General features: G+C 44.4%; 1 protein-coding gene across 1 annotated transcript; it reads left to right on the top strand.

The window, feature by feature from the left end:
• Positions 1–5,752: 5,752 nt before the first annotated feature.
• On the top strand, positions 5,753–10,744 carry LOC119648199. Its single transcript, XM_038049795.1, has 5 exons — positions 5,753–5,889; positions 5,952–7,834; positions 7,896–8,092; positions 8,156–8,293; positions 8,355–10,744. The coding sequence occupies exons 2-5, from the start codon at positions 5,959–5,961 to the stop codon at positions 10,686–10,688; spliced, it is 4,545 nt and encodes a 1,514-aa protein (XP_037905723.1). The 5' UTR covers positions 5,753–5,889; positions 5,952–5,958; the 3' UTR covers positions 10,689–10,744.
• Positions 10,745–12,775: the final 2,031 nt, after the last annotated feature.

Raw genomic sequence — 12,775 nt, 5'->3', positions numbered from 1 at the left:
CATAGATTTCGTCGTTATGTAGACTATGGAATCGTCCATCCTTATGAAGGTGGCCAACAATTCTTCGGAGGAGGAGGAGGCCAAGGAATGCATAAAGATTGGTAAGATCGTTGTCTTGTACAATACGAGCTGTGGCCTTATGGTGAGATGTTTCAGGCGAAACAGTTTTTGCAGCCAACAATCGTGCACGGATTTCATCATCATAGCTGTTATCGGTTGTGATTTTCGACCCTAGATAGGATAAATTATCAAAGGTCTCAAAGTTATAGTTTTCTATCTTTATTGTTCTCCTTTGACCAGTGCCAGTTGATGCTGTTGGTTCTTTCGTTTCTGGTGTTAATATTGCCACCACGTACTTCGTCTTGTGCAGCCCAAAATTTCGCGCTGACTATTCGATCTGGATGAAGACAGACCGTACATCTCGGGTTGTTCTCCCCAGGCGTTGGGTGCACTAGAAGAAAACGGTACGTTTCGTACTAACATTTACATCGCGAATCACTTTTTCCAGGGCCAGATTAAAGAGAACCCATGATAGGTCATCATCTCAAACAAAACGTTAACGCTCTGGCGGCTCTGGAGGAATATCGGAGCACAAAGGCACTGAATTTGCATCCAGTTGTAGGATCGAAACTCACATTCATTCATAATATAGAAAATTAGTCTTCAGTCGTTTTGCTTTTCCTTTTGAATGGGTATGGGCATTGATAGACTAAATTAGAAAGAGAATTTGCTCATATTGAACTCTTCCTTGTGCTGAATATCTATCAATATTCTGAAGGTTCCAAGTTTTGAACATTTCGCATGCTTTTTCTATCGAAATTTGGGTTCAATCTCATCATTAGGCACAATCATTCAAGAAGAAGGAACCCTTGTGACTAATATAGATGCAATCAAATGGGATTAGATTTTAAAATACTTCCCAACAAAGGCTTGGTATCAAAGGAAACATTTGCGACACCAAGACACAAAAAAAACAAACAACGAATGACCATTCTAGTGTGATCAAAGGTATTCGGAGCACAAAAATGTCGTTTACTTGTGATAGGAAAAGCAAGAAGGAAGGAGACCCAGAGTTACCGGGCTACTAACCTCTTCCAAAACTCAGAAATTAACTTGAAGGAATAAAACGTCGAATCCAGCTCGCAAAGAGAACCTACTACTCGGTTTTACCGATCTTAAAAGCTAGCAGCATACACAGAAAAAACGAAGCTCCGAGTATACCAAACTATAATAAGACCTGTGGTATGCTACAAATGTGAAACATGAACCCTAGCACTAACTTCAGAAAAACTGGATACTTTCGAGAGGAGGGTCCTGAGGAGAATAGTAGCAGCTAAATGAAAACACGACCATTCGCGAATCAGATACATGCATGAGATATGGCAAATATTTCGAGACACTGAAGCCTCCATGTTAATAAAACTTCGGAAGTTGCAATGGGCTCGACACGTTCAGCGTATGGACGACATTCGGATACCTAAAATGTATTGGAAGGGAGAGACCCCAAAATCCCTGGGCAGATTCTGTTGACGAAGATAGCGCATCACTGCTCGGGTTTTAAAATTGGAGGATTGATCCGCCGATTGATCGAGATAGTCGGGGGAAGGACATTCTACAAACCAATGCTATTCTGGCCTGTAGCTGGCTGTAGTGTCTCAGCGACGACGAGGAATAAAAAATATCTGATTACATGAAAATATACATCCGGATCAACCAGGGAAATAGACCTGCTGCCCAGTGAAGAGCAGAAGCTGGACGGCCTAGACCTAGGACTCCTAGAGCTCGGGGTGGACAGCGACGCGCAGGAAAGCGCCATGTCGGAGGAGGAGGGTGACACTCCGACAGTGGAGAAGAGCTCCAAACAATAACGGAGCCAATGGCCAGCACTAAGGTAGCCCAGATAAACCTCCACCATGCGAGAGCTGCATCTGCAGTGATTGCAAGGGCAAATTCCAAGGAGAACATGGGAATAGTGCTGGCTCAGGAGCCCTGGGTGTACCGGGGGCAGATTCGCGGTCTGCAAGGAGGAGACATGCAGGTAATTTGGGACTCCTCTTGTGAAAAACCAAGAGCTTGCACAATTCTCAAACGTAATTTAAAATACATATGTCTTTCAGAGTTCTTAACCGGGGACCTTGTGGCTATCCAAGTCTCATTGGAAGCCGGGAGGAGCACTCAAGAGGCAGTTCTAGCATCGGGATACTTCCCAGGAGACGAGAGCCGGGCTCCACCGGAACAAGTCGCCAAGCTGACGAAGTATTGCGAGGAGAGGGCGTTACCACTTCTTCTCGGCTGCGATGCCAACTCCCACCACGAAGTCTGGGGAAGCAGCGACACCAATCGTAGAGGTGAGTACCTTCTCGAATTTATTCTTAGCAATAAGTTAGAAATATACAACATAGGGAACACTCCAACATTTGTGACCAGCATCAGACAAGAGGTACTAGATATAACTCTAGGAAATACCCCTAATGAACGGGATGGTCAGGAATTGGAGGGTTTCGGATGAACCCTCAATGTCTGATCACAGGATAATCAGATTCGACATTGAGGGTAACTCCGAAATAAAAAGAATAATAAGGAATCCCAAGAGAACGGATTGGGAATCCTACACAACGCACCTGAGCAACAACATTGCCCACCTTCAAGGGGGCGGTGACATCAGGAGCGAACTGGAATTAGAAACGATGGTGGAAAACCTCAATACAATCTTCATTGACGCATATGAGGCCAGCTGTCCGGCCAAGACAGTCAAGTCATCAAGGGATGTACCATGGTGGAACAAGAACCTAGCCAGAATGAGAACAGAGGTACGAAAACTCTTTAACCGGGCAAAACAAACCGAGGGCTGGCGGAGGTATAAAAATGCACTGACTGCGTATAACAACGCGATCAGGGAAGCGAAACGGAATAGCTTTAGTGAATTCTGTGAAGGGATTGAACAGATCACAGAAGCAACCAGGCTGTACAAAGCTGTAGCCAAAGACGGGGGAATATCCTCTGTCTGCTTGAAAAAGGAAGATGGGACATTCACCGAGAATGAGGAGGACAGGGTACACCTGCTTCTCAGAACTCATTTCCCGGGGTCCTACCCCTCGGCGACAGGCGACAACTATCTGCCTGACACCCCAACAACGAATAAAAGGGGAAGGAAAGAGAGCTGGAAACTAGCAAAAGAGGTATGCTCAGAAGCTAGGCTAAGATGGGCAGTGGGAACTTTTAAACCCTTGAAATCTCCCGGAGTAGATGGCATTTTCCCAGCACTTATCCAGAAAGGCCTAGGAATTATCTTAGAGTCCCTTTTAAGGGTGGTAAGGGGGAGCATAGCACTGGGATACATACCAAGGGCATGGGGAAGGGCAAAAGTGGTCTTTATTCCGAAAGTGGGTAAAAAGGATCCTTTTAACCCTAAATCTTTCAAACCAATCTGCCTAACATCGTTCGTACTCAAAACGGTGGAGAAAGTCATAGACAACTATATTAGAACTAACGTTCTAAAGCGTAATCCCCTACATCACTGTCAACACGCTTACCGGGCAGGACGGTCAACTGAAACTGCTCTGTATCAGCTGACAGAGGTACTACGGGACGCCATAGAAACAAAAGAAATTGCATTGTGCGCGTTTTTAGATATCGAAGGAGCATTCAACAACACATCGCACACAGAGATACAGGATGCCCTGAGCCGCAAAGGAGTGGGAAACACCCTGGCACTCTGGATGGGCAAAATGCTAGAAAGCAGACAAATAGAGGTACAAATTCTATTATCATGAACACCACTCAAGGCTGTCCACAGGGTGGAGTACTATCGCCGCTGATGTGGAGTATGGTAGTGGATGAACTCCTGGACGTGTTAACTAATACTGGAATACAAGTCCAGGACTATACGGACGACATTGTTCTAATCTGTAGGGGCAAATATGAAGATACCCTATGTGATAGAATCCAAACTGGATTAAGGGTTACTAGTGCCTGGCGCAGGAAGGTGGGTCTGCGGATCAACCCAACCAAAACCACCATAGTACCATTCACTAGGAGGCGTAAGCTGGATCACCTGAAAGCCATAACATTACATGATATGGAGGTGAAACGAGAAACAAAGGTCAAATATTTGGGAATCACGCTAGACCAAAAATTACTCTGGAAGACACATGTCGGAAAGCCACGAGGGCTCTGATGACTTGCAGATCCATAGCAGGAAAAAAATGGGGTTGCAGCCCGAAGATACTACTTTGGATATATACTGCAATAGTAAGGCCAATGATTACCTATGGAGCGGTAATCTGATCAGAAAGAACCGAACTGAGCACACAAGCCAGGGAATTAAATACGCTCCAAAGGCTGGCTTGCGTGTGTATCAGTGGGGCAATGAGGACATGCCCAACGGCATCCCTAGAGGTCCTTCTGGGGTTAACCCCTCTCCATCTGCACATACAGATGCAGGCAAGGAGATCAATATTCAGGATGGCCGGTAGTATGAGTGAGGCGGGGAGCTGCCTAAATCGAAGGAAGATTGATATCCTTTCTAGGCGGTATCCCGAATTACTGATACCGAGGGACAACATGACAACGAGGTTTCACTTCGATAAGAAGTTTGAAACACGCTGGAGTAACAAGGCAAACTGGGAGAGCGTGGCTGCGACATACGGCTTAAACCAGCAACTGATTACTTGGTACACTGACGGATCCCTTACAGCAGAGGGAGCAGGTGCCGGTGTCATTGGTCCAAGGAAAATGTACTTTGAGCCAATGGGCAGGAACACTAGCATATTCCAGGCGGAAATTTACGCCATAGACAAATGCCATACTGGGTTGGAAGGCAACGAGGCAGCGGATGAATTAGCCAAGAAGGGAGCAGGGATGCCTTTACACGGGCGAGAACCCTTCTGTGGAATCGGAAACGGTTTCAAGGCTATGAATCTAAGAAACGAGGAGAAACGGTTGAGGGAACTATATTGGGCGGGCCTACCAGTGGTGGAGCAGTTCAGGGTGCTTATTGGGGGATACGAACCCATGCGTACAAAGGATTGCTTAAACCTCACCAAAAAGAACCTACGAATCATAATGGGAATTCTCACTGGTCATTGTCGGCTGAACTATCACCTAGGGAAGCTAGGGATATCTACGGACACTGCCTGCAGGTTTTGTGAGGAGGAGGACGAAACCTTTATGCACGTCCTGGGACAGTGTCCGGCACTTGTGCAAAGTAGGTCGATACATCTGGGAGAACACACCAGATGCAAAGCTGAAACATCTGGAAGTGGGGAACATACTAAAGTTCCTAACGGTTACAGGCCTGCTTGAGATACTATGATCAACAGGTACACTATAACCAGTAAAAGGGGACACAATAGTTCTTCAAGGACGCGGTGCGACTTTCCCTTAACAGAATAATAATAATGTTGATGAGATCACCAAATTTGTATTGCTGGCAAACTTTATGATTTCAGTTAATGTTCGGTAACGAACGCTACAGTCCCTAGTGTTTCAATTGAAGAAAAACACCTTTCCAAACTCATTAAAAATTTTGAGCACCTTGCAGTTTCCCGTTCAAACCAAGAAATATTTACTATTTCTTTTCGTGAAAACTTTTACGTTCATTTTCCTTAAAAGAAACATATAGCCCAAGTCCCATATAATTTATTTCATATATTTCAGCACAACTGCAATGGCTGTTGAAAAAAATATTTTCCTTTCAAATCAAACTGATTTCCGGTTTATGGTTATGGTCTTCATTGCGAAACCAGCGCCACGTTTGACCGACTGGCCATAACCTGTCCTCTCTTCGACTGTCATCTTCTCAAATTTGTCGCGTGTTCTAGACGGGCAAGTGTATCGCTTCTGTCTAAAATTTTCCTTTGTTGAATCACTAAACTAATCGTATGTCAAGTAAGTTGTATTTCTTAGTAAAACCGCACCTGTAAGCTGTCAACAATCGATGCATATTCTAGGAAAAGTATGGAAAATGACGAAGATTTGCAAGAACTAGAAGTGCGCCTTTACAGTCAAGTGCATCATGACGCGGTCGAGCCTGGGGAGACGGCGGCAGCTGAAAATGCTGTCGACCTTGGGCAGTCGACCGGTCCTGTGAATGACAATGGGCAATCAGGTAATGTAGTTGATAACAGCAGCCGATATTGGGCGAAGGGAGATAAGCCAGCGGTCTCGCAACACAGGAAATTCGTGAGAAGTGGGCCGGAGAGCTCCATAGGGGCTACAGCCTCAACGTCAGGCGCCGCTGCTCCACCATTTGAGGCAGTCGTAGACAATGAACCGGACGCTGGGGCCACCCTTTTGGCTTCTGGGGGTGGTCCAGAGAAAAAAAGAAGCATTAATCCATTCAGCGTAGCAAATGCACGCAAGAAACCGAAGTCTAAAGGGGCGGCCCAAATTAACCAGAAAAGTCGTCCCGGAAATTTTGAGGACAGGAAACTGCGTAAGCTCGAACAAAACAAGAAAATCCATCAGAAGCGCCTCAAATCACGGATGGCGCGAATGAAAAGCAAGAAGACCCAAGAGACGATTGTTCTAGAGTCGTCGGATGAGGATGATGGTGACGTAGTGGTTGTGCCCATTCCGCCGCCTCCTATAGTAACCTTAGAAAGCTCTGATGAAGGCGAAGACGACGGCAATGGAGAGTCGTTTGCTAAACCATCCGATCCGAGACAGCCTAGCGAGCGGAAAGTAGGCACGGGCGGTTCGCGATGCAACAGTCCTAACTCTGTTATGTCTGACGATTTTATTGGGCAGCAAGACAAAACCCGCCTTCTGAGCGAGACAAACATACCCGATGACCACGAATTGCAATGTCCCACCTCCGAACCAGGCTCTGCTCACGGATCGGAAAAGGTTCTCGACAGTGCAAGTCACCAGTCAGGAAATTTTGCCACTCCTACGAAAAGGGTAAGTAGACTGACACGGCAGAAACAGGCTAGCGATTATCAAGTCACTCAAGCGAACATCGGGGCAGTGGATGTTTACGAAAGCGAGAGCTCGGATATGCCAGAGAGCGTGTACCAGAAAGGCAACCGGAACAAAGTGGGCGCAGTGAACAAATCATCTGGTTCAGATGTAGAGGAAGTAGAGGCCGTTGCAAAAACGAAAAGACTGCGGAAGAGGCGGGCGTCCAGCAGTAACAAAGGATCAGAGCCGAACGATGATTCCACAGATTCTGAGGAAGGAGATCATTCCGCTACATCCATTCCGTACATTGCTCGTGGCGAGGCGATAGAAAACTGCAAGCGGAAGATGAAGAGTCGAACAATTTCAAGTCGAGATGCCATCAACGCTGACGACAGGGAATTCATCGATAAGTTGTCGAACATTGCACGCGGCCATGACGACACTGTAGCCGATTTGGATGAAAGCCACGGATCTAATCATAGTGCCGAAGCTGACATAACGGCTCGGGAGATCGCGGAGGACGTTCTGAAGCAAGCAAACAAGGAATCAAACAGCAACGATGACGAGAACGCAATTCCTAGCGATGCTATAAAGGATTTGGCGTTGTTCGACGTAATTGATACGATTAGCACTCAGTTGGACGATTTCAAAGAGCCGCCAAGGCACGGCCGTGACCCTACTCCCGAGCTGCAATTCGAAGACCTTACAGAGAGATACCTTTCATCAGACGAAGGGAACAGTGCGCTTGGGGTTGTTGCGGAGAAATCGCCATCTGCTCCGAAAGTAACTGACGAAAACAAGTTGGATTTCATGCATGTTGTGTACACGAATCGTGATCACGTCACTTGGAATGAGGAAATGGTGCGATTCTATGAACATTCTTGGCAACAGGAGCGATTCAACGTTGACAGGATCCTCAGGCTTATGGATCGTGGGTGTCGAATATGTTTTCATTATAATTTTACATTCTAATTCGATACTTCTTATTAAAGGACGTGCCGACTGGCATATACTTAACGCAGACAGATTCCCAGTATCTAGAAAATTCACGAATATGAAGTGCAACAACTGCTGCGAGTTCGGACATCATCGCAATAAATGCCCTCTCCCACGGAAGGATCTCACCTGTTTCGTGTGTGGTGACGTTGGCCACAAAGAGCCCAGGTGTCCTAATGCGGTCTGCCTACGAGTAAGGCAATATCCGGATTTGATTTTAACTTTAAGGATTACTTTTTATTATTATTATTTGCAGTGTGGAAAGAAGACCAACGTTTTTACCCGGTCCTGTCAGAATTGTATTATGGAGAATTCAAAGATATGCCCGATTTGTAAAATTCGTGGTCACAGTATTGACCTATGCCCGGACAAGTGGCGCCGCTACCACTCCACGGTAATTTTATTTATTATTCAGTAATGCCTTCATCAACAGATGCGTGCCAATCTCTTTTCAGACTGCCATCAACGAGCACCCGAACTCTCAAGTATTCTACAACGAGCGCAAGGCTTGTTGCATTTGTGGGGGGCGCGGTCATTTGCCAGAGCATTGTAGAAGCTCAAACAAGTTAAACGAATACCATGCACCGCTCAGCGAAATCCGGTACCATTCGAAAACCTACGAAGACATCAAGATTAAGGAACCCTTTTTCAGCGGAGCTATTGGAGTTCACTTAATGTCTTCACCAGAAGAAACGGTGACTTTTCCTTTCTCAAAGAAAGTAACCAAAAATCAATATTACGGACGTTTTCTGGCTGCAGTAGATCTTTTCGATGCTCCAGAATCGAAAATTGTGCGAAATTACGTTCTGAACCCATTCGCGAAAAGGTTAAAAAAAGAGGACAAAAAGATTATGAAAAAACAAGCGAAACGTAGGAAACTCGATAAGGACGATAACAGCATCCAGTTGAATATAAGCGGAGGGGTGGAAGCACGCGAAGAGATGGATGTCACGGAGAATGTCGATGTTAACCTTGATGAAAATGCGTTGGATGCTTTAGAACAAAATAAAGTCGGAGTTACTGAGGATTCTGCTGAAAGAAAATCTGTCCAGGAAGGAGGCAAGGCTATCGACGTGGTAGCTTTAGACACTGATTCAAATTACAGCTTCTCTGAACACTTTCCCAGTAATGAAAAGAATGATGGTGAGTCACTGTCTACACTTAAAATCGACAGAAGTAAAAGTGTAGGTCAGTTGCCGGATTTCATACCGATTTCCGGCGACTCGGAAATGGAAACCGCTACCAAAAGTGAAAGAAAAGTCGGACCATTACCTGACTTCATATCATTAGGCGACTCAGATGAAGATAATGATAGTAAGACTCTAAACCCCGAGGGAGAGAATATCGAAGGAAAGGGACAGTCAGAAGAATCTTGCGAAGGTAAAATCTACCCGAGCAAATTCCACAGTCAATTCCTACTATCGCCAGAAGGGACAAAGTTTTTGGTAGAGTCATCGCGAGAACATAATGTAAAGGTGATAATGGACTGGTCGGCGGTCGGCAATGTTCTAGTTATCCACGGACTACCAAGTAATCAGGACAAATTCCACACCGCACTTATGGAAAAAATGAAAGCTGTATCGGACGATAAGAACCGCAAGACCCTGGAGCAATCGCAAAAGTTGCCGCGAGCCCGCGATAATCTGATCAAGGTGTTGCAGGAAAGTATTCTACAGCTGGAAAAGGACCTTGGAGATGTCATCGATTTGCATAAGAAAATGAAGTTCAATGAGGGTCGCTCATCAAAATCCAACTTTAAATTAGCTGAGAAGTATCGTCGCACTTTGAATATGGTCTTGATGGGGCAAGCAGGGCTACGCGATGGCCAAATGCATTTATCGAATCTTCAGGATAAGCTACGAGAGCTAAAAGGATGCACAAACAATGAGCCTGTGACGCTCGACCTACGCGAACAGATTGAGAAGCACTATCGGTATATTTTCTCATCCTTCCAACATGGTTGCTATGAGCAGCTTATTCGTGTGTATATGAACATGAAGAAGACCAACAACCTGCCAGAGTTGAAACTGGATTATAAATTGCTTGGGAAGAAAGTCTTGGATACCAATTTCACGAAGGAACAAATGGAAAAGCTGATGCAGCCGCCACAACCTCCTAAAATTAACCAAAATATTAAACAAGAGCAAACTTTCGAATCAATTAAAACCCCAAGAACTGAATTTGGCCTGAGTCCGCAGAAACAAGTAGGACATGCCCGGCAAAAATCTGGAAACCAGAGTCAAACTCCGTCTCGTCAACAGCAGCAGGCTGGGCAAAGTCCACTTTTCAGGAGGAAAAATCAATTCCAGAATGTGCCGCTTCCCCCACCATTCCATATCCAGCAGCCGACCACATCTAATTCACCAAATTACCAGCACCCTTCTCCCAATATGTTGAGCCAACCAATGAAGCCCTCACATCGACAGTTTCCATTTAATGCAGGCCCAAGAAGCGGCTCTGGCACTTTTGTCGCCAACAAAATACGCGAGATCAACAAGAAATGGGACAACGAGACCAATAATTTGTTGAATCAGGTGTCATCGACTCCAATGAAACCCGGCATGAAACCATCGAAAAATTCATCATGTTTCTGGTCCAGGGAATGTTTGAAGTTTATAGCCCATTGTATGAGCATTCAGGGTCTACAAGACTCTATTACGGAGAAGCTAAATCAACTATCGCAACGAGCGGCAGGGAATATGCTGTCCTTCGCAGATTTTAAAGCGGTAAAGCGAATTTATTTCAACTTATTGAAAGCGGAACAGAAATCGCTTCATAGTAATCGATAAACCTTAGAAGTAGTCTGTAAGAGAGTGGTCGAATAAAGAATATCCATTTCACAATGTTTGTGTGTTCTGAATTCTCGAAATTAGCATTGTGCATTCGAAATGATACCCACAGCAACAACACATCAAATCACCGATGCAACAGCTCATATTCGACTTTTTCCACTATGTCGGAGTAGTTACTTACAAAGGGAAAATTACTTAGTTCAGGGAAGGCAAAAGTTTTGATAATTTGCAGCTAGACAGGCTCGGAAATGCGGGGGGAGAGGGCTCATCTGAGCGCTTCGATCTCTCACGTGTCATTTGCACAAAAATTTACGTGTTCTTGCCGGTGCGTGGATGTGCACCGGATCCTGACAAATGTTCAACCATGGAAATTCGCATGCCCCTAACGTAAAAAACACACGCGAGCTAAACCTTAAAATAAAAAAAAAATATTTCCAGGTTTAGCTTGCATATGTCTATTTCGTTGGGTCCACGCGAATCCCCACGTTTTTTTAAGTATTTTTCAGGTTCCGTTCCGGACCCATCGACCCATAATATTTTTATATTTTTTTCTACTCCTACTTATTTTCTCGGGTCGATGGAACACTTCGATTGGAGCTTCCAAGATTTGCGGGCTTACCTTTACGGTCAATTTCAACAACTTTTGCTTTTTAGGTTTTTGGAATAGCTCTCTCCTCTAGGTCGTCTCCGGCTGCTCAGGATGGTCGTTTGGCCATCAGCAATCCCATTTTTCGTCATTATAAACAAATAACTCGGTTGTATGTAATGTAATTAACAAGTCAGGAAACCGGAAGCTGGACGCTTCAGATACGAAAGGTTTTGTGTATTTCTTAGTACGTATCACGTAATATATCCATATATTATGTGAGAGTATCCACTTTCTGGTGATATTGACATTCATAGTCTTCAATTTTCAAAGAAGCAACAAATTTGAGGTATTATAACTTTGTTAGTAATAGTGCGATTTCCACCAAACTTGGTAAGATCATGCTCTATATTATAGCCTATATCACTGCAGTTTCATGGTACTAGGATGAACAGTTTCATGGTACTAGGATGAACTTAAGGGGGGTTTCTATCCAATTACAAAAAATTGTAGTAATATACTATTATTAAATTTATTTAAACAGATATCGGCATGGAAGGTATTTCGGAACCCAGGCACCATATAGCGGCAGCCTCCTGATTTTTTTCAGATTTTTCGGTTTGGTAGTTTCTGAGAATGGCCCCCTTAAAGACGGGATCACTTTCAACCCCCCGCGCTCCTCACCCTTCCAACGAATGTCAAAACTGAGATCGGCTTTGAAAAGTACTAATCGAGACTTTTGATACCCCACATGACTATATTTGATGAAAAAAAATTTTACACCCCCCTTTTGCATGTATGGGGACTCCCCCTTAAATTCGACGTAAAAGAACGTAATTCACTGTATGCGTGAGCGTTCACAGTTCCCACCTTTCTACCAAATTTGGTGTCAATCGCTATAACCGTCTCCGAGAAAAATGAGTGTGACGGACAGACAGTAAACCGATTTTAATAAGACTTTGTGTTTACACAAAAGAAAAATGCGTGCGACCGACAGACAGACAGACAATAAACCGATTTTAATAAGGTTTTGTGTTTACACAAAACCTTAAAAATGGTTGTTGAAGAGTGACTGGAACGATAACTCTTTGGTTTTAAAAATGTATCCTCGGGTAGAGAATTTAGTTTGGATTTCGATTGGCCTTTGTTCTTTAGTTTCTCCACAAATTTTCCAATCTCTGGATCCCTCAATATTTCTAAATTGAGAACGTGGGGATTGTGCTAATTTTTTCATCAAAGATCTAGTGTACTCTGCCATAAAAGAAGCTTTCCATTTGTTGCAACGGTTGAATTGAAATTCCCGAAAAGTAATTGCTCTAGAACATTTGGTTGTAGAATCCAGTCAGAAAGGCTTCGTAGGAATCCACTTGTGCCGCAACCTTGGGAGAGGTGGCGGAAAAACCGACATAAAACCAGTGGATGGATTTTCGAAGGATCAAAATTAGAAAGAATACACGGTCTTTGCTGTGTAGATCTTCCTCAGTCTTTCTTCGGAGAA

The sequence above is a fragment of the Hermetia illucens genome, chromosome 2 (genome assembly GCF_905115235.1).
Source record: "Hermetia illucens chromosome 2, iHerIll2.2.curated.20191125, whole genome shotgun sequence".
In the NCBI taxonomy this organism is placed as follows: domain Eukaryota; kingdom Metazoa; phylum Arthropoda; class Insecta; order Diptera; family Stratiomyidae; genus Hermetia; species Hermetia illucens.
Note: the sequence above shows the minus strand (reverse complement) of the source record. Positions and strands in the feature narration are given on the sequence as shown.

Coding starts and splice junctions, on each gene's coding strand:
- LOC119648199 (XM_038049795.1), top strand. CDS start 5,959: ATGGAAAATGACGAAGATTTGCAAGAACTAGAAGTGCGCCTTTACAGT. Junction 7,835..7,895: donor GATCCTCAGGCTTATGGATC/GTGGGTGTCGAA, acceptor TTCTTATTAAAG/GACGTGCCGACTGGCATATA. Junction 8,093..8,155: donor CTAATGCGGTCTGCCTACGA/GTAAGGCAATAT, acceptor TATTATTTGCAG/TGTGGAAAGAAGACCAACGT.